This window comes from Theobroma cacao, chromosome 1 (assembly GCF_000208745.1).
Source record: "Theobroma cacao cultivar B97-61/B2 chromosome 1, Criollo_cocoa_genome_V2, whole genome shotgun sequence".
NCBI lineage: Eukaryota > Viridiplantae > Streptophyta > Magnoliopsida > Malvales > Malvaceae > Theobroma > Theobroma cacao.
In genome coordinates this window covers 31,081,153-31,101,985 of record NC_030850.1, presented here as the reverse complement: position 1 = coordinate 31,101,985, position 20,833 = coordinate 31,081,153, and the positions used below count along the sequence as shown (strand labels likewise).

Below are 20,833 nucleotides of genomic sequence, written 5' to 3'. Positions count from 1 at the left end.
TTTTGTATTCATCAAATGGTCATAATTTCACACCTATCTAAATAATATAAATCACTTTTATTTTTAATTCCCTTCGTCTTCAATAATACAGTAAACTTCAAACAATCAAATAAATTAATTATTGCAGTGTTAATGGTTATTGTTATAAACATGAAATACGAGTTGACATGATCTCTGTTTTAAATCCTTTATTAAAGTATTTAAGTATGGCTCTTATCGGCTCTTTTATTTTTTCAAGGAATACTCATATAATAGAATTAATAAATTACAATCATCATTATAAATGATAACCGCTACGAAATACACTGACGATAATAAATGGAATGTGATCTAAACATACCAATTTAATTTTTTTTATTTTTTAGATATTTTTCTTGAGACAATTTTGACATTTGATTTTATCAATAAAGAGTTGATTATCTTCATTTTATAAATTTCACTTATAATCTATCTTAAGTTTCCACCAAAACCTCAAAAATTTAAATTTAAATTTTAAAATGTGAGGTATCGGTATTCCCTAAATGTTAAAATCAAGTACTAAGCTTTTTGTGATATGATTTATTATTATTATTATTATTATTTTGAGGATTGAGCTTGTCTGGATTTTTTTTACTCGAAATTTGATTAATTATTTAAAAATGTATTATTAGCATTTAAAAAGAGTAACAAAAGTAGAAGAAAAAAAGAAAACAGACAAAAGAGTTGTTTGATTTGATTTAATAATGCTAAAATCGTGGTGATTTACAGTTATTATCATATGCATGACAAATGAAACCACCAATGTAATTAATTTAAGTGATTTGTAATTTATTTGGCAGCCAACCATGGGAGTGCAGAAATATCCAGCTATGTTTCATACGAAGTGGAAATTAGGCTGATAGGATGGGGAGCAGAGCTTCGAATAATGTGGCCCGTCACTGGAAATTAAAGACCCAAACTAGAAACAAGTCAAATTCAAGTTGCGAGCTGCAGTCCTCCACAGTTTGCAACAGCTTTCCAACAATTAATTCTCCCTAACCAATTGCATAAACATGCCAATTGATAACCACGGCCTCGCCCCTTCTCACCCAGCATACGTAGCTATCCCAATCGAATCATCACTTTCACTTCCGTGCAACATTCATCTCAATCTACCACTCATTATTTTATTTTTTATTTTTTTTTCCAAGTTTTCATTAAAAAAACCATACAACATGTGCTTTTGTTCTGATTTCGACCATTCAATTCATGGGCAGAAAAGTACTTTGTTAAGTTTTCTTATAAATTTAAAGTGTGTACTTATATTATTTATTTTTGTATTTTATCAAAATCAGTTTAAGTTAATTTGATTTTAATAAAAATACAATACATATTATACTTCATAATATGATTTAATAAAATAGTTTAAACTCCAATGTTAAATGTAGGCTTAAAACTATAAGTTTGTGCATAAAACCTTAAATCATATGATGAGTGAAATTAGGAATTCATTATATAAAAATACAGTTAGGTCTCTCTTTTGTGTATACGAGATATCAACATCTCATATATTAGAGGGTTATTATAACATGAGGAAAAAGATCTTACTACACTAAATCCTAGTAATTATTAGTTTAATCAATATTATTTCTGCAGTCAAATTATGTATAAGGAATTGGACAAGTTTTTGTGCTCTAAATTTATATTATGATAGATATTAGATTAATATAAATTAATTATTCATAAAGTTAAACATAAACAACTTATCATCTTAGATTTAAGAGTGTATCAAAAAATTAAGTAATAAAAAAGTATATAAACAAAAAGTGCAATGTTAACAAGGATTCAAAAATTTCGAAGCTATCAATGAAATTATTTTTTTAACACAAAATTAGTATCATGCCAAGTGTTATGACGTATATCTGTACATTTACAAGTTGCACGTTTGCAGCCAAGAAAATAAAAGAATAAAAAGAAAGAAAGAAAGCAGGAGAGAGTTTGCTTCTGAACCAAGCGTTGCAGACTGCAACAGTAGTTCAAAAAAAAGAAGGTTGGACTGGAAAAGTCGGACTTTTACTTGTGACCATAGAAAACAGAGACATATTAGTTTTGTTTATTGCAAATAAAAAATAAATATAGGGAGCAACTTGGAAGTCGGAACTCCCAAGTTGTGAAAGTTCTGGGAAGCTCATAATGAGTTGGTGTTGTGTACATTCTCGTTTGGCAGCTTTGATTTGGGAGATGCTTCGCAGTAACGCAAAGGTATTTAACCCAAATCAGCTTATTCCTAGCAGACTATTATTTTAGACTATGGTGAAAACTCTACACTAATAATATAGTATTTGTCATTAGCTTATTATGTGAGTCCAGTAGTAGCCTACCAACCGGGAACGTCGTCGATTAAGGAATGGATAATTTAAGCCTATGTTTTTGTTTTTAGTTTTCTATATAATTTTGGGTTTATTAAGTGTGAAAAGGAGGGGGGTGATCACATGGACCCTGGAAAGTGGAGTGAAGGAATCAGTCACGCGGGCTTAATCATGCATGGATTGATTAGCGTTTAATCATTGGCATGTTTACGTGGATCTAACATTCTGCAAAAAGGAAATAAAAACCAAAACTCAGTAGAAATTAAACTAACACTGATTAAACAGAAGTCAAATCTCTGACCAGATGGGTTTTAACCCTGCAAAAATGACAGATGGAATTTGAAAACCATGCTTGGGCTTAACTTGCTTTCCGTGTCAGGATGTGTTGGCAAAATGATTTCAAGGTTATTTTAAAAAGGAGATTTAAAAGGGGCTCAATTGAAACTTAGGCAAAGATATTTTTGCTACCCAGATTCTAAACCATGGGATGCCACTGAAACAATAGAAATGGTTCAAGTGTTTGAATGCTCCAGACAGGAGTTGGGTTTGTTAACTGTCGATGAGATGAAAGATTACTACTTGCCACATGGGGATAAAACAATACTGTCTGTCAACTTTTAATATATGGACGTGAGGCTCAAAAATCAATAGCTTTGCATTGGTTAGACTTTACTTAGACAGACAGCCGCAAATCAAGTGTACCCTGCATTTGAGATTAAGCAAAATTGAATCCCAGCAACGATTTGGGCTGTGGGCTGTGGTCCCAATATAAGTTGCAATTATCGGGGAATTAACTTGGAAGAAAATTGAATTCACATCTTTTCTCACTTTGTTCATTCAACTTTAAATTTTCTTCATTGCTCCATTAAAGAAGTTTCATGCAAGCACTATTCTCTTGGCAGATTTTCAACCATGAGTCTCCTACATGTTATCGCATTACTCATTTACCTGTTTTTAAATTAAATTTAATTAAAAAATATCTCATTTAAAAAGTTTAAAATACTGAATAAACTCTTAAATTATTTCAAATTTCTCATAAAATTATATCCTTTGATTGTACCCCAAGGAGCTCATATTATGTAATTTTTGCTTTGACTTGAATAAATCAATATGTTGATGAAAATATGTTATCTGACCATTAGTATCCCAATCATCGTTAAATTCAAAGTTATTTGGTAAAATAAAAATTATCAATATATTCTGCACGATTTTTCTAACGTGATAAAAATGACTAATTAAAAAGATTATTTCTTAGGACACAAAATTTTCATTAAAAAAATCACTTTAACATTTACATGATAAAAATTATATATATTTGTAAAAAAAAAAAACTTATTTTGATACAAATTATAAAATTGAAACTTATTTAAATATATAATAAAAATAAAAAAATTATTTAAATTAAAGAATTTAAGAGATTATTTTGTATTTAACCGATTTTTTATAAAAAAAAAGGTACGGAAAATTAAAGTGTCCACAACGGAGTCCATATCTCCATCTAATGTGACCCTTTATATACTAAACCCAAAAATGCAAATCCAAAAAGGAAGAAATGAAACCACTTCAACAAAATATCATCAATCCCAAAAACCCTACCCCCAATTTCACTGCGTCGGAGTTGAGTCCCCATTATTCGAAGCGGCGAGCCGTGTTCCACGCTCCTCGAAAACCTTTGCGATTTTATCAATCGGAATCAACGGCAGATACGACGCCAACGCATACCCTTTCTCCCCAGAGTAATAAACCACCTGATTGTACTTCTCCGACCAGTAAGCAGCCACGGGGACCACGATTTGAGCCACTTGAGGGAAAAGCGGGAGGCAGTTAAGCGTCCGCCAAGCTGAAACAGCATACTGTTCTACTACCGGCTCGTACTTGCAGTACAGCTCCTTAATTGTCGGTCCATACTTGGTGTAAACGGTCCTCGTGATGATCTTAGCCGTGTCTACAACGCCTGCTCGTTGGACCTCCGAAGCCATGGCTTGAGCCTGGCTTGAAGCCTGCTTTACAAAAGACGGCATGCGGCTGTCCATCTCACTGAGGGACTCGTCCACCTGCATACAACATGAACACCAAGAATCTCATCAAATTGCTATGTCTCCTAAGAAATCAAAGAATTTGATTGCTTAACAGAAAGGGCCCAAAAAGTCCAATTCTGATGATTTTTATCTTTAATTAAGTTCAATAAACTTAAAAAAGAGAGGGAAAAATTAAAAAATTTTTAGGGTGCTGACCTTGCGATCAACAAACTTTAGGATTTCGAACAGAACATCGTGAAACTTGTCGTAAACGGGGCCAATAACGGTCTTTACAGTTCCTTCGACCGTTTGGACCCCCGGTTTAAGTGGACCGGAGTTTTCCTTGGCATACTCGTAGATGCTTAATAAGCATACAACTGCATAGATCACCGCCACATGAACAAAATCTAGATACTTAAGTTTCTTCTCATTTTCTTCATTCTTCGTCAAAAAAAAAATCAAATGAAATGTAGAATCAATTCGTTATCCATCAAAAAAAAAAAAGAAAATCAATCTCATCGATCTAATATTAAGAATCATAAAATAACAATTAGCATAGTACTAACTCAGAGATGAACGGCTTACTGTCTCTATGGGCTGATTGGGATCAGATTCGGCCATTAATTTCACCGTTCTGAGACTCCTGCTTGAAAAAAGTTAGAAAGAGAGACGAGATAAATGCAGACGAGCTTCTTCGAATATAACGGAAGGGACGAGAGAGAGCGTTGCAACAACTCCCGTTTTATAGCAAGTCCCCTACCTCACCCGCTGATCCCCACTAACGACTCTACGGCATTGATATATCACTTTGCCACGTGGCGCGTGATAAAAATGGTCATTATAGTCAAAACGGAGAAAACTAAAAGACTTGATAATTTGGAGGCTGTATTTAACTTCAATAATATAGTTCAACTGGGCAAGGCAAAGGGGATTATACACCTGACGGCCCATTAAGAAGGTTGAGAATTTTTACCCGCGGCGTTGTACTCGAGACGTGCGTGTTGTGGCCTAATGGGATAGGATTCTTACGTGTCAAGATAACATTTTCCACATGGGCACGGATGGCTATGCTCTTGATTGGCACAAACATCAAGGAGATGCAACTTTTTGACCCTTTTCATCTTTATTACAAGGGATCATTTGCAACAACGAAGATGGTAGGAAAATTAACTTGTTAGTCTATGTAATTCCAATGTTGTAATTTGAAATGATTTTTTTTAATATTGTGCTTAGTGTTTTAATTAGTAATACGTGTTTTACATGACAAACACGTGTAAATTATGTGTAAAAAAACCCTATTTAAGGTTTTTTTTTTTAATTTCATCTCTCTTTCTCTCTTCCGTTTGCTAAGAGTCGGTCCACAGGCAAGAGAGGGCCGAATTTGGCTCAGTCGACACTGCAACACGGTCAGATCTAGCTTTTTATCGTCTTTGACTGGTCCCTAGTATGTAGGGAAAAGAAAGGGAACAAAAATGAAAAAAAAGAGTTATAAAGAAAAAAATGGACATTTTTTATTTTTTAAATATATCAATAAATAGATCTATATTTTTCTGCTTTATAATAAATACTTTTTATTTTTAAAATTACAAATCTAAGACAATTTCAAAGATATCAGTAATACAATATACATATAAGCTTACACATGTCTATAGTCACTCTTCACACAAACTTACAAGACATTATCCATTTTGGCACTTTGGTTGATTGGGTCTCACAATTTTGTTTTCTAAAAAGCATTTGAAATCACTCTGATTGTAAAGTATTGTCTATTCTAATTTATTGAATTTTATGATTTTATACATCATTTTGACACAGTAGATCTCATGGTTTTGCTTCCCATACAAGACCTCGTACCATTTTGGCTCAATGGACATCAATGTTTTGCTTCATAAAAAAGATCTCATAAGTTGAAAATGATGTAAACACTTGAGTCCTATTTGGTAATGTATATGTTTACTATTTTTTTAATTTTTGTTTGTAGAATTACAAAAATACTAATAAAAAACGTTTTGGTAATCTTGTTTTTGTTTTTTTTTTATTCGAAATCGGTTTTGAAATTGATGGAAAAAACACAAACACAAATTTTTTTTATTTTATTTTTGTTTTCAAAACAAAAAAAAACATGCTGAACCACCTCATCCCCAGTTAGACCAACACCAAATCACCTCTCTCTCATTTTTTTTCCTTGTGTCTCTCTCTTTTCCAACTACCACACCTTAAATCTTTTTTTTTTTCTGTGTAATTCATTTGCTTTTTCATCCAAGTTTCTTCATATCTAATCCACTTCATACTAGTGTCTTTTTTCTTTTCTTTTTGTCTTTTTTTCTTTTTGATTTATTGTTTCTGGACACTTTGAGCATCTAGATAAAATAATGTTTCTTTTTTTTTTTCATGTTATTTTCTCTGTGAGTTATGATAGCTATATTAATGTTTCCATTTTAGGTCTAAGCATTTAAGACAAAGATGAAACTGAAAATTTATTAAATAATTTCATATTTTTATTTTTTAAAGTTTCTTATAACAGAAATATTACCAAACTTGTTTTATTTTTGTTTTTTAAGAAAAAAAATGAAAACAATATTTATGTTTTTACTTGGAAAAAAAAAACAAATTAAGTTACCAAACGTCATCTTAAATATCCAATATCACTTTATTACATAACTAACATAAACTTCATGACTCTCTAGTGGGAGCATGATATTTTACTTCATTTCAACAAGGGTCCATTATCTGAAGTGATACATTGTTAGCAGTTTATAGTTTATGATACCAACTATCACGGTCCATACTAACGTGTAAAGTTGGTCAATTGAGCTAATTTTGTCCCACAAAAAATGCTTTATAAGTTAAAAATAGTGTAAATACTTAATCTCACTCTCTTACATAATCGATATAATTCTTTTTTGGGACCATGACATCTATCACGTGTTTGACACATGTTGCAATTAACACTTAAAATTAAATTTATTGAAATATTGATAGAAAGATTATTTCAATACAAACTTGGAAGTTTAAAATTAAAAAAAAAAACTTTTTAAACTATACAAACCAAATTATATTTGATTCCAAATTTTAGTAATTACAATTATAGTTTACTCAAAAATTTGTTATTATCTTTATTATTATGAAACATTGTCACTCCCATTTTGTTTTATTTCACGATGTAAGACCAAATGAATGTTGATAACAATTCATTGTAGTAGACGTTCTAAATTGATTTCTTGGTTCTTATTGCCCATTTTGATGATTGAAATTTCATGTTTGTTGTTGATAAATAGATAGAGTTGTATCTTTAAGGGAACTGCCAAATGAGTGGGTTTTAGTTATATTTTTACTTTGTATGTCTAATGTCCTAAAATAAAACCTTCTGTATGGTATAAGAGATAATAGAGGGAGGATTGCCACCAAATTTTTTAACCGGGATATACTGGCATGGTTTTTAGATGACATTGCTAAGATCATAAAATTATGGTTATGCTAAGATAATTAAGTCTCAAGAAAAAGAGGATCAAAGGATTGGAATTCTATGTCCATGGAAATTTACCAATTATAAGATTATATAATTGGGTCAGGTTAATGATCACTTATCAATATTTATTAAGGTTTGTCAAATTTATAATTAAAAATTTATTTAATATAGTTTTTCTCATTTTAAGAAGAAATAATACGTTAATTTTAACACTAATTAACATTTTCCAATATAAATATAGAAAACTTTTGCCTTCTTGACTTTGTGAGGGCTTCTCCTTGTAATCTGGGCCTGTTTTGGCTTTTTTGCGATGGCCCAATGTTAATGTTTCCAACGTCAATATGGGTAGCGGACGCAAATCAAGCCCATAAGAGCTATCAAGGGCGGCCACGAAGCTCGGTTATCGACGACGATGTTGAAGATGGAGAATCACGATGAACTTTTGAGGGAAGTCTTCGGTGAATCATCAGACAGCGAAGACGATGATCCACAACATAAGCATATCGGAGACCCAATTCCTTCATGGGAACAGATCAAGGAAATTAACGGATTATGGCTATGCAGAGACTTCCTTTCTCCTCAACACCAATCTTCTCTGATCTCCGCTGTGTTAAACGGTGCGTTTCTTTCTCCCTCCCCCCTGTTTTTTTTTTGTACATTTCTTGACCAATAAACACAAACTTATTGAAGATGTATGACGGGTTTTGTTGCAGAAGGATGGTTCACTGAAGATTCTCACAATCAGGTCCTTGGTCGTTTTCTATATAAAGAAAACCTTTTATTCAGCAGCTAGCATGTATTTTTTCTTGGAATCTAATGTCTGAATTTTTAGCACCTTTCGGCGTTAGAATTTGAAGTTACCGCCGTTGAATATTAAACTAATTCATGACTTTTGGTTTTCGGGGCGGTAATTACATGATCAGTCTGCAGAATTTGGTGGATTCTAGGATGGTCTTTGATTCAGTATTGAAATAGATAATTTGAAAATATTTCTCTTACTAGGAGATTTGTCTTTGTATTAAATGTGTTAAACTATTTTGACTGGTTTATCTTAGTCCAATGCCTGGCGTGCTAAATCTTCAAACATTGTGCTTTTACCTTTGCCTTCCGAATTTATGTTTTAATTATGTTTTCTTCAGGCCATGAGGTTTGGAGATCTCCCAGCATGGGCGACTGAACTTTCTAACTCTATACGTGAAGCAGTGCTTCTTGGTCATCATGTCTCTAAATCTACAGACTTGGCTACCTCTAATGGGGCCACGGGAGACTGCCTATTACCATTAAATTTATTGTGGAGAGAACCTCTATTTGATCAACTAATTGTAAATGTATACCACCCAGGTGAGGTGCGACTTCGCATTTTGGAGTTGCTTATGTTGTTCCAGAATCAAGGAATATCATCTACATGAGATTTTGGACTGTTTGATGTGTAGGGAATCTGTGCACATGTTGACCTCATGCGTTTTGAAGATGGAATTGCCATTGTCTCCTTGGAGTCATCATGTGTCATGCATTTCACCCGAGTTGAAGCAGGTTCAAACATTGTTGAGCAAGGTGAAATGCATCTACGTGTAGGAAAGATTCCTGTTCACTTGACTCCAGGATCTCTAGTTCTGATGTCAGGAGAAGCTCGCTACCTTTGGAAACATGAGATAAACCGCAACCCAGGGTTTCAGATGTGGGGAGGGCAGGAATTAATTCAGGAGAAGAGAATCTCTATAACCTTGAGAAAGCTGCGCCAGGTGGAGTAGCTTGCCGTAACATGTTTTCTTGGATAGTCAATTTGCTTTTCCAATTTGCCAATACATTAGGGGCTGTAGCATTCATTTGTTTCTCATTTTTTTTTTGCACTATTTGCCAACTTTGAATGTGGGACAATGGGAGGTAATATGCCCAGTATTAAATGTTGTCGCCTCGTGGCAATTGCACTTAGTAACCCGGGTTTCAAGAGCTTGACTCCTATCATTAAATTTTCTATTTAGATGTCGTGCAATTATTTTAGATATAGACACCCTCAGGGTTATTGCCTGCTTGGGCTAAGCAAATATGGGAACTTTTAGTTGTCAGCTGGGGCTCTCTGTCTCTGTTATTGTCTAGTGGTGATGTTGATAAACACTTAATCAGTCGGTAAGAGAGGAAGCAAGAAATATTATTTATCAAGGTGTCTCAGTAAATTGCTTTGGTAAGAGTAAATAATGAACAGCATTAGAAGAGTTGCTCCTTAGGCTCTCCAGATCAGTATGAAAGGAATTTCTTATGGTAAACTTCTCTTGCCAAGCACTTTGGCGACTGTACTGGCTCCGGGTGCCAGTATTTTATTCGAACAATACTGGACATACAGGTGTGCACCGAAGGGGAAAAAAAAGCCTCACAAAGTAAAATTAAGAAAGAAGAACCAAGTGTCTACTAAGACAGTTGTCATACTCTCTGAATCACCTCTCAGCCATGTTTCTATGACTCATGAGTTGCAAGGAAAGCCGTCTCCCACATTATGGGTTGTCAAGCCCGAAGCTCCAGATGGCTGCTGCCTGGATGGCTACAAGCCCAACCTTGGAGAATAACCCACTGAGTCAGTCATGTTTGCGTGTTTTTTTGGTGAACAGAAGGGCTCAGAGAGAAAGTCTCTAGGCCGGGGCTCAAATTTTGGTCGGACAGAAAGAAACGGCACCGAATAAATTAGACTCTTTAATTGGGTGAACAATCTAAGACGCATCATTTTTAGCATTTGATTGTAGAAACTTTAACGATTGATTATTGGTGTACAATCATGGCTTGCATCTTTTTAATTATGAATTCTATAGTGTGCAAACAAAGGGGGGTTCACGTGTAAAACACACATTATGCTCAAGTTAGATCATTAGTTATTAATTTAGTATATTCTCCCATAATTATATAAAAAATGTTTAAAGTTTTGGTCCAATGGTTAATTTTGTCTTCAATATTACACTTTTGCACAAGAGGAGGAGTTCGGTAGGATGAATGGGTGAAATTGTTCAGGTTCATGAAAAGATTTTAGTTTTATTAAATACCGAAACATTAATGTTAATAACGTAAAAAAAAGTAAAACAAACCATATTTCAGCTGGTTATTTTTTTGGCCAAAAAAAAAAGCAAGTAAGCGATATGCTATTCACAATGAAAGGATGAGATATTGCTTTTTTTCGGTTTTTTGCCTCTGAAAAATAAAACAATGTTTATTTATTATAAGTATGTGTAACCGTTTATTACATTCTTTTAGCGACGACCATTTTGGATTAGGAAATGTGAAAACTACATTTTGAAAATCACGGGGGTTGTAAAAAAACATAAGAAGACAAGGAACCCTCCCCGACACGTCTCATCCCACAGTTTTTCAATTCATCGCGGCGGGTCCAGCCATCTTCCTTCCAACAGCTGTCTTCAAATTTCGTGTCGGAAAACAAATCACGCCCTTAGCTTAAACTTAAGCTCTGTAATATGCTTTGGATCACAGAAAAACGCGCTTTTCGTCCTTGAAAAAAACCTCTGAACCCCTCTCAAAACCTTCCAAATCCAAATCCCAGAGTTCTCAATTCTCCGATTCGGCATTGTTTTGGGTTGAACCGAGAGCGAATCGGGCTCAGAACCGGAAAATGATAGACAAGTGTTTGGGAGCTCAAAGATCTAGAAAGATCCAGAGAGCTCTCCGTCACTGCAAGGTCACCATCCTCTGCCTCGTCCTCACTCTTGTCGTCCTACGTGGCACTATCGGCGCTGGTAAATTCGGAACTCCAGAGCAAGACTTCATCGAGATCCGCGACCACTTCTATTCACGGAAACGAGCCGAGCCGCATCGCGTCCTTGAAGAAGTCCAAACGACGTCTTCGAATAACCACGCCGCCACCGCCACCGACACCGACACCGACGCCGGCACCAATAATTACAACGAATTCGACATAAATAAGATCTTGGTCGACGAGGAATCCGACGACTCGAAACTCGACCGCAACAGGCCCTATTCTCTGGGTCCCAAAATCTCCGATTGGGACAAACAACGATCTGAATGGCTGAAAGAAAACCCTGATTACCCTAATTTCATCGGTCCAAACAAACCAAGGGTTCTCTTAGTCACTGGTTCATCTCCTAAACCGTGTGAGAACCCGGTCGGTGATCATTACTTATTGAAATCGATCAAGAACAAGATCGATTACTGTAGATTACACGGGATCGAGATATTTTATAACATGGCGCTTTTAGATGCGGAAATGGCAGGGTTTTGGGCCAAATTACCGTTGATTCGAAAGCTTTTGCTTTCGCATCCAGAGGTGGAGTTTCTTTGGTGGATGGATAGTGACGCAATGTTTACCGATATGGCATTTGAGGTTCCTTGGGAAAGGTATAAAGACTCGAACTTGGTTATGCACGGTTGGAATGAGATGGTTTATGATCAAAAGAATTGGATTGGGTTAAATACTGGGAGTTTTTTGTTGAGGAATGGGCAATGGGCACTTGATATTCTTGATGCTTGGGCTCCTATGGGTCCTAAAGGGAAGATTAGGGAAGAAGCCGGGAAGGTTTTGACTCGGGAACTTAAGGATCGGCCGGTTTTCGAAGCGGATGATCAGTCTGCTATGGTTTACTTGTTGGCTACTCAAAGGGTGAAGTGGGGTGATAAGGTTTATTTAGAGAGTGCTTATTATTTGCATGGTTATTGGGGAATTTTGGTTGATAGGTATGAGGAAATGATTGAGAATTATCATCCAGGTTTAGGTGATCATCGTTGGCCATTGGTGACTCACTTTGTGGGATGTAAGCCTTGTGGGAAGTTCGGGGATTACCCAGTTGAGAGGTGCTTGAAGCAGATGGATAGAGCATTCAATTTTGGGGATAATCAGATTCTTCAGATTTATGGGTTTACTCATAAGTCTTTGGCTAGTAGAAGGGTTAAGAGAGTTCGAAACGAGACTGGTCATCCGCTTGAGGTGAAAGATGAACTTGGACTGCTTCATCCAGCATTTAAAGCGGTTAAGGTATCCTCTTCTTGATGATATAGGCTGTCTATGAGATCTTATGCTGCTAAATGATAAGTTACAATGTTCAAATGTTGTGTATGCAGTGGGAATTTTATGGTTTAGGTCTGGAGAAATAGTATTCTTTTGTTCCTTATATGTGTTTAAATTATATGTTCTTAATGCTTTCCAAAGGAAAACAGAGCCCATTATTTTGTCTGCATCTATTCAGTTTTGTAGTATATGAGCAAATCGGTTCTGTCAATATTTTAACCTGGTGATACATTATCGCTTGATTTGTCAGCCATAAAGTTGCTGCATTGTAATTCAATCAATTAGATAAATACTAATACTATTATAATAGTGATGCATCATGGATCAGTGATGTTTATTGTTGTCAGTAGCTGGAATAGTTATTTATTGATAGGGTATTTAAGTGGAAAATGGTGGCTCCTGATATTCTTTAGAACCAGCTGGATGAATAGTTTGGTTTAAATTTAAACTTTTCTGATTAATTGCCTGTTTACCTGGTTCCTAAGAAAGAAACATTCACTGAATTATGTATCGTAACCAATATCATTAGTCTCTCTCTCTCTCTGTAGTCTTTCTCGGTTTTGGACTACTTAGATCCCGGTGGAGGAAAATGAGATTAAGAATGAAGAAGAAAAAAGGATGGAAGATGATGATGAGTCCTGCAAGAATTAAGCTGAGGGGAGCTGCTGGGGTACTGCAATTCCCCACTTTTATCTTTTTGACCGCTGATACTCAAGGACTGCATAATTATAGTAAGAATATAAAGGAGGGTAGTTCATAAGTATTGACAATTAAAAAGATAGAAGTTGGGGAACTGCAGTCGGCAAGCATCTGTACTCATCTTGTTACTCAATGGACTATCACCATTTTTTTGTTCCTCGTTCTCATGTCCTCTTTCTTAAGGATCTTAACCTTAACATGATCATAACAGCACTAGCCCCTCTGGACATGTCCCTTGCAATGTTTTTATCTGCCTCCCTTGTTCTCATTCAATTCATCAATCCATTTATATTGAGCAAGCTCCTTTATTATCAAAAGTTAATATACCATGTCATGTGCTTGCTTTGTAGTAATTTTCTGCTAGATATCATGCATTTGGAACTCAATCAAAACCCAAAAGGTGCCAGACAAGATTATGAATTTCCGATACTCATGAGTCATGATTCAGAGTTGTTTCCAATTGTTATTATTTAAATTTGATCCGCATATCACATATACAGGATTTGTTACATAGGGAAATCAAGACTCAGAGCCTAAGTCCTAGCTACATCATAGCTCATTTTAATGGAGCCTTGCATGAAAATGAAGGGTAATTATCTAATGGAATAAAATTTTTTGATGATATTGCTAGCAGAAATTGCCGTATATTTGCAAAATACGAAGAACTTTGGTTTATCTCTGTTCTGCGGGGTCATAGAGTCGTCTTATATGTTTGCTGTTCAGGATTATATATACAAGTTGTTTGGTGGAAAATTATATGGTTTCTGTCAAAAAAATGAAGAATTTTAATTGCAAATATTCTGCTAGAACACCACGCCAAATTATACTTAGAGCATGTCAGGGAATGATAAGACAGTTCAATTCCAGTCCAAGTTTTCTTCAGATTTGTGGAACCAACGAGATAGAGAAAAATAGTCGCGAAATCCTTTTATTGGTCGAGCCTAGTAGTTGCAACATCCTTCAAAGACATGGTTGATAATGGAGAAAATTGCGGCAGGGAACATTTCCCTGCTCAGGGAAGATTATGTTAAAACATAGTAGGCACTCTCCATGGATGACAAGCCCAACCTTGTTGCATTAATGTTATTGATGATACTTAAGAAAACAGTTAGAACGAAGAAAAAGCTACAGGAGCTGGAAACAATGAAAAAGCAAAAAGTTCAACTACAAAGCGTGTCATTGGAGACCTGGTAAAATTCTCAAAATATATCAAAAGCATTAACTTGGAAGGAGTAACAGAACAATCATCTGGATATGTTTATTATTTTTGGCCAATCTACAAAACAAATGACAAACTTGATAATAATAAAATAAAAAAACCCCAAAATCCTAATTTTCGCAGGGTGTAAAACACTAGTACTAGACAACAGCAAAAATGGTGCTATGCTTCAAAGGAAAACAAGCTTTAGATTTACGATGGCCAAGAACGCAGCCCATGCCAAACAAGGCTTAACCAAGTCACCAGCAATCGGATTCACCTCTCTAAAGTCCCGAGAACACCCAACCAGAGCCCCAAACACCGCCAACCGCACAACCAAACCGACCCAACTAGCTCCCACCCAAAACACAATCGGAAGCCAAGCCAAGCTCAACCCTAGTTGAGCCATGAAAAGAGACAAAGCCCTTGGTCTGGCGTGGAACCCACCTTCAGCCCAAACAAGCCAAGCCGAAAGACCCATCAAGAAGCTCGAAGCCATGCACGTTATATGTATAAGCCACAAGGGGGGGAACCAGAACGGTTTTGGCAGAGCGCCATAACCATGACCTGAACCAAACAAGTAGATGTTTAATAGGGTGAGAGACAGAGGGAGCGAAACTGCTACGGCTAGCGATCTTAGCCCGCGTTTGGCCATACCCATCCTCTTTTCTCGCCTGCTTGTTCTATTTTTTTCGTTTTTGTTGTTGTCCTTGTCATTGGTGGTGGTGGTAATGCGAGGATCATCATCTCTAAAACGTTGTTTGAGGGTTTGGGATTCCATGAGATAGAGGTAAGTTAAAAAAAAAAGAAGCTTAATTTACGACAACGGAGGAATTTCAGGTGAGGCTTTATATAGAGGAGAGCGTGTTTCGGAGCTAAATAAATTTGGGAGGTAGGAAAAGGCGTGACAGGTGGACGGAGGAAGTGGCGAGGTGTGGACATTGGACAGGGAGTGTCACACGTGGATGTGAAAGGTGGCTTTCTGAGGCGGCCTTGTTCTCAATCTGCGCATTCTAGTGCTTTCAAGGAGAGACCAGATTTGATCATTTAACATTTTGTAACTGGATAATATCTGTTTTAACGCAAGTATTAAAAAACCTGGATAACTAACTTCGGCAGTTTTGGACTTTGGTTTGGTCTGGAAAGCTCCTACGTGTGTTATGCAACACTAGTTCAACTGTATAAGTTATTTTATTTTGATAGTGTTATGTGTTACCTTATTGTTGATTTTTGTTTGTTTGCTACATATAGATATTTGATTTTGGATAATATTTATTCTTTAAAGAATTATTTTATAACATAATATTGTACAAAGAATAATAAGAACAACAATTACAAGTGAAACACTATTGTACGTAAAACAACTAAAACAAGTGAAATACTACTTCACATAAAATAACTAAATAAGTGAAGCACTATTTCACTTAGAACTAGAGCAAGTGAAGTACTACTTCACGTGGATAGTAGTAGAAGCAACCTGGAATAAGTGGTAGGATTCACGGATTACTTTCATCTTGGGATATTCTAGAGAGTTTGGTTTGGTCGCTCAAGTATGGAGGTAGTTAGGAGGTATTCCTTTTAACTTTTTCTTGAAGTATAAGTGTTTCACCATTCTACCTTGTTCTTGTCTACCAGTTCACATACCCCTTCTTTTCTTGTACCTATTCACGTACTGCTTCTTCTCTTGTACCTATTCACATGCAACTTTTTCTCTTGTATCTTTCACGTATACCTCTTCTCTATTACCTTATTCTCGAGGACAAGTTTTATTACACCCAATTACTTCAATGGTCACTCACATTATGTCATAAAATCACCACCTTAATATCCATATAATGTGTTATAGTAATAGTTACTCACATTAAAACTCTTCATAATAATCTTATTCATTCAGTGCATTAAAACCTATTCTTAAGTAACCGCTACTTTTAACACTATATACAAAGCCTCACAATTTATTTAGAAGGGATTCTCTCCCTCATAGCTAACACATTTACTTCTAAAGCTTCTCTCTCTAATTCTCTTCTACTCCTTAATTCTTTTCTTATTTTATTCCACTTTCTACGACGCTCAGTACTTTAGGAATTGCTTTGATCTTCCTCTTTGTCGCTTTCGACATATCCTTTTACTTGTTTGCAACACTTCTTCTCCTTATCACAGGAAACCTTTTACATTTTGGTGACTCCACTAGAGAGGAGTGATTGCAGGTAAAAGCTTACTAGAAAGAAAAAAAACCTTTGTCTTACCAGAAGAGATGGACAATTCCACTATCACTTTTTGAATATAGTGGTTTACGTAGAATATTTCATAAGAAGACGCAAGCAGGAGAATTACTAATTAAGAACAATATTGTTCAAAACAACCTACTTCTTGCTCATGTATGATATTTCCATGACTTTGACTCTACATTGTTTTATGAATTGGAATTTGACATTTGAAAAAAAAAAATTATATTCAGCAGCTAGCTTTATCGCTTATATTTTGACTGTAATTATATTATACTATTGGTTGCAAGCTTTATCGCCCATTCTTTGACCATAGTTCATCACTCTTACTTCAGCCGCAAGCTTTACCGCTCATATTTTAGTTGTAAGGATATTTTCTATTGGTCGCAAGCTTTGTTGTTCATTCTTTAACCATAATTTATCATTCATATTTTAGCCGCTAGCTTTATCTCTTATAATTTAGCTATAATGATGTAATGTTATTGGTCACAAACTTTATCGCTCATTTCTTGGCCATAGCCTATAACTCCCAAATTAATCGCAGCTCTTATGCTTACTTATTTTAAGGGTTGAATTAATCTCCTTCATGTCAGGTTAGAGTTAATCTCCTTGATGTAAAGTTGAGAGTTCTTTTTTGGCCACATAAAATAATGTGAAATGTGAATAAGTATGCAATACGTGTATGATATTATTATTATTCTTGCAAAAGAAAAAAAGATACGATGTATCAATAGCAAAGTACTTGCTTAAGCGAGTTTTCAAAAAAGTAAAGAAGAAGCAAAAGCCTAGCCAACTACATACTCCATAGAGAAGAGTTATTATTCTTAATATTGACAATGACATCTAATTGTTCTTGCACTTCAGCTTCACTCTTTCTCAATGAAGCTATCTTTGTTGCAATATCTTTTAACTCTTTTTCCAAGGAAGACTTGTTGAGAAACGCTTTGGCTCTAGATCTATAATCACCGAGGCATTCAAGTTTGAATCCAATGTTACAGGTATCATTGAAATCCTGTAACATCAGTTGTAATGTTTTTGTTAAAGTTTTCATTAATGGAGCATGGGAAATCATTAAAGCTTTACCCAACATCTCCATCATTAAACAAATGACATCTACATTCTTAAAAAATGTGGTACTCCAAAATTCTTTCTTTATATTGAAAATATGCTTTAAGTATTCTATGTACTTTGATGAAATTTGAAAAACATGAAAGTTGACTTTCCTACCACTTTGTTCATTACATGCTACTTGAGTGTTAAAAACACTATTGGCATCTTTGTGTTTTGGCATTAGGGAGGAAGAAGCACGAGAATTAATCGGAGTAACTCTAGCATCATCAGTAACAACTTCAACATCATGAACAACCTCAATATTTGGAGTTGTTCCGACATTATCGATGACAACATTAGGAATTGCTTTAATCTTTCTTTTCGTTGCCTCTGATGCATGCTTTAACTTATTTACAACACTTCTTCTCCTTATTACAAGAATCTCGTTTACATTTTGGAGAGCTATAATTAAATAATCTGTGAGCTCCCAAAATAAAAAAGCTTACAGAATACTACAAGCTTCAATATTAGGAAAAACATCAATTAAAAAAAAAATCATCAAAGCTCTAGTGTTGAGAAACTTTAATGTATGTTTCTCTTCTCTGATGAATTAAAAGGCTCTCATCAAAAGATGCTAAGTTTCCTTTATTTTTCTCTTCTCTTACGTATTAAAAGGCTCCCATCAAAAGATATACATACAAATGCTTTTCTTAATAGCTTTTATTTGATAGATACTACTTTTTGGATTTAGAATATCCTTGAGACAAATATAAACAAAAAATTAAATAGTGCAACACAATTAAGATTTATACAAAATTCTTGATCTAAAGCCATACTATATATCTGAAATCAAACAATTTGTTTGTTTGAAAATCTCTTTCAATCAAAAAGCCTCATCTCATGCGTGGAAAATTTCTTTTCTCACATTTTAATTTTTAAAAAAATATTTCATGCAGGGGGCAAAAAGTAAGAGAAATTCAATTTTTTTAAAAGTAAGAAAAGAAAACAAGAAATTACAAGAAGAAGTAGAACTTACTTGCTCAAAAAAAAGTTTGCAAAAGATACAACCTTACTTTGAAATTTGTTTTGCTTTACTTTGAATCTGAATGAAGAAAATCATTCATAGTAGCTTCATAGTTATAGGCCACATAGAATCGACGTTTTTATGAAAATGATTAGCTTTCCTTTTATAATTTGTATATTGAAAATCTTATTCTATGAAAATATATTGTTATATAATCAATCAAATATTATACTAGACAGTAATATGTTATTACCTAATGCATTACTGCTTAAGATGTTACTATTTAAGGTGGTACTACCCGAGGTGTTACTGTCTGAGGTGTTACAATACAATACGTTATAGTACAAAATAATTTTTTTTTCTAAATTAATGCATAATAATTATTTTTACGTAAGAATTCTTCTGCAAGAGGTAAAATGTAGATATTTGATTTTGGTTAATACCTATTCTCTAAATAATTATTTTACAATATAATATTATACAAAGAACAATGAGAACAACCATTATAAGTGAAACACTATTGCACGTAGAACAACTAAAATAAGTGAAGTACTACTTCACGCAAAACAACTAAAAAAATTGAAGCACTATTTTACTTAGAATAACTAGAGCAAGTGAAGCATTACTTCACATGGATAATAGTGGAAGAAACTTGGAATAAGTGGCAGGATTCACGGATTACTTTAATCTTGGGATGTTCTGGAGAGTTTGGTTTAGTGGCTCAGATATGTAGGTAGTCAAGAAGTCTTCCTTCTAACTTTTTCCTGAAGTACAAGTGTTTCACCATTTTGCCTTGTTCTCGTATACCTATTTACATACACTTTATTCTCTTATACTTATTCACGTACAACTTCTTTTCTTGTACCTATTTATGTATAGTTTTTTTTCTTGTAACTTTTCACGTATACTTTTTCTTTATTACCTTTTACTCAAGAATAAAGCTTATTACACCCAATTACTTCTATGGTCACTCACATTATATGTCATAAATCACCACCTTAATATCCACATAATGTGTCACAGTAACGGTTACTCACATTAAAGTTTTTCATAATAATGTCATTCATTAGGCGCATTAAAGCTTATTCTTGAGTAACTGCCACTTTTGAGACTATATATAGAGTTTCACAATTTGTTTAGAGGGGTTTCTCTCCCTCATAGAGCTAACACATTTTCCTCTAAAGCTTCTATCTCTAATTCTCTTATACTCCCTAATTGTCTTCTTATTCTCTTTCACTTGTTATGACATTCAGTATTTTAGGAATTGCCACGATCTTTCTCTCCGTAGCCTCCAATGCATCCTTTTACTTGTTTGCAATACTTCCTCCTTATTACAAGAACTCCCTTTACACTACACAATTCTCAAATTGTGGGCAAATTGTTACACCATGAAATATAATTTTTTTAAGAAAGGGATTTGAACCCATATTCTTTAAGCAGAGAGATCATGAATTAATCAATTAATGAGCCAAATACTCGAATGCATGAAATATAACATTAATCATTATCTAATTAAGACATAATATTGACAAGATTCAAAACATTTAAATTGACCATGAAGGCCTCATATCACAACTTTAAAGAGTTAAGGAATTTATTAAAGTTCTGAGTTTGAACATGGCTATATAAACATAAAACTTAAGAGTTCTCAACACAATAAAGTTGTAACTGGAATTAAACAAGCTCAAACACTTATCATACTATATGGCCTATATAATTAGATCATATATATATATATATATATATATATATATATATACTTATATNATACTATATGCTATATAATTAGATCATATATATATA

General features: G+C 34.4%; 4 protein-coding genes across 4 annotated transcripts; 2 read left to right on the top strand and 2 right to left on the bottom strand.

Annotated features, from left to right (window-relative positions):
- On the bottom strand, positions 3,754–5,266 carry LOC18613538 (stress-related protein). Its single transcript, XM_007050814.2, has 3 exons — positions 4,931–5,266; positions 4,562–4,786; positions 3,754–4,381 (listed from the first exon to the last, which is right to left on the bottom strand). The coding sequence occupies exons 1-3, from the start codon at positions 4,964–4,966 to the stop codon at positions 3,932–3,934; spliced, it is 711 nt and encodes a 236-aa protein (XP_007050876.2). The 5' UTR covers positions 4,967–5,266; the 3' UTR covers positions 3,754–3,931.
- Positions 8,129–9,795, top strand: LOC18613537 (alkylated DNA repair protein alkB homolog 8). Its single transcript, XM_007050813.2, has 4 exons — positions 8,129–8,431; positions 8,528–8,559; positions 8,954–9,160; positions 9,248–9,795. The coding sequence occupies exons 1-4, from the start codon at positions 8,227–8,229 to the stop codon at positions 9,563–9,565; spliced, it is 762 nt and encodes a 253-aa protein (XP_007050875.2). The 5' UTR covers positions 8,129–8,226; the 3' UTR covers positions 9,566–9,795.
- On the top strand, positions 11,146–13,154 carry LOC18613536 (xyloglucan 6-xylosyltransferase 2). Its single transcript, XM_018113908.1, has one exon. The coding sequence runs from the start codon at positions 11,425–11,427 to the stop codon at positions 12,814–12,816; it is 1,392 nt and encodes a 463-aa protein (XP_017969397.1). The 5' UTR covers positions 11,146–11,424; the 3' UTR covers positions 12,817–13,154.
- Positions 14,730–15,574, bottom strand: LOC18613535 (translocator protein homolog). The gene has a single exon (XM_007050810.2). It carries the CDS (start codon positions 15,510–15,512, stop codon positions 14,922–14,924), a length of 591 nt encoding a protein of 196 aa, XP_007050872.1. The 5' UTR covers positions 15,513–15,574; the 3' UTR covers positions 14,730–14,921.

Excerpts from the sequence above, each read along its gene's own strand:
- LOC18613538 (XM_007050814.2), bottom strand. The coding sequence starts at position 4,966 with ATGGCCGAATCTGATCCCAATCAGCCCATAGAGACA. Across the intron at positions 4,787-4,930 it reads CCAATCAGCCCATAGAGACA|AATGAAGAAAATGAGAAGAA; the intron begins GTAAGCCGTTCA and ends TTTTTGACGAAG. Across the intron at positions 4,382-4,561 it reads TAAAGTTTGTTGATCGCAAG|GTGGACGAGTCCCTCAGTGA; the intron begins GTCAGCACCCTA and ends TGTTGTATGCAG.
- LOC18613537 (XM_007050813.2), top strand. The coding sequence starts at position 8,227 with ATGTTGAAGATGGAGAATCACGATGAACTTTTGAGGGAAGTCTTCGGT. Across the intron at positions 8,560-8,953 it reads CTGAAGATTCTCACAATCAG|GCCATGAGGTTTGGAGATCT; the intron begins GTCCTTGGTCGT and ends TGTTTTCTTCAG. Across the intron at positions 9,161-9,247 it reads ATGTATACCACCCAGGTGAG|GGAATCTGTGCACATGTTGA; the intron begins GTGCGACTTCGC and ends TTTGATGTGTAG.
- LOC18613536 (XM_018113908.1), top strand. The coding sequence starts at position 11,425 with ATGATAGACAAGTGTTTGGGAGCTCAAAGATCTAGAAAGATCCAGAGA.
- LOC18613535 (XM_007050810.2), bottom strand. The coding sequence starts at position 15,512 with ATGGAATCCCAAACCCTCAAACAACGTTTTAGAGATGATGATCCTCGC.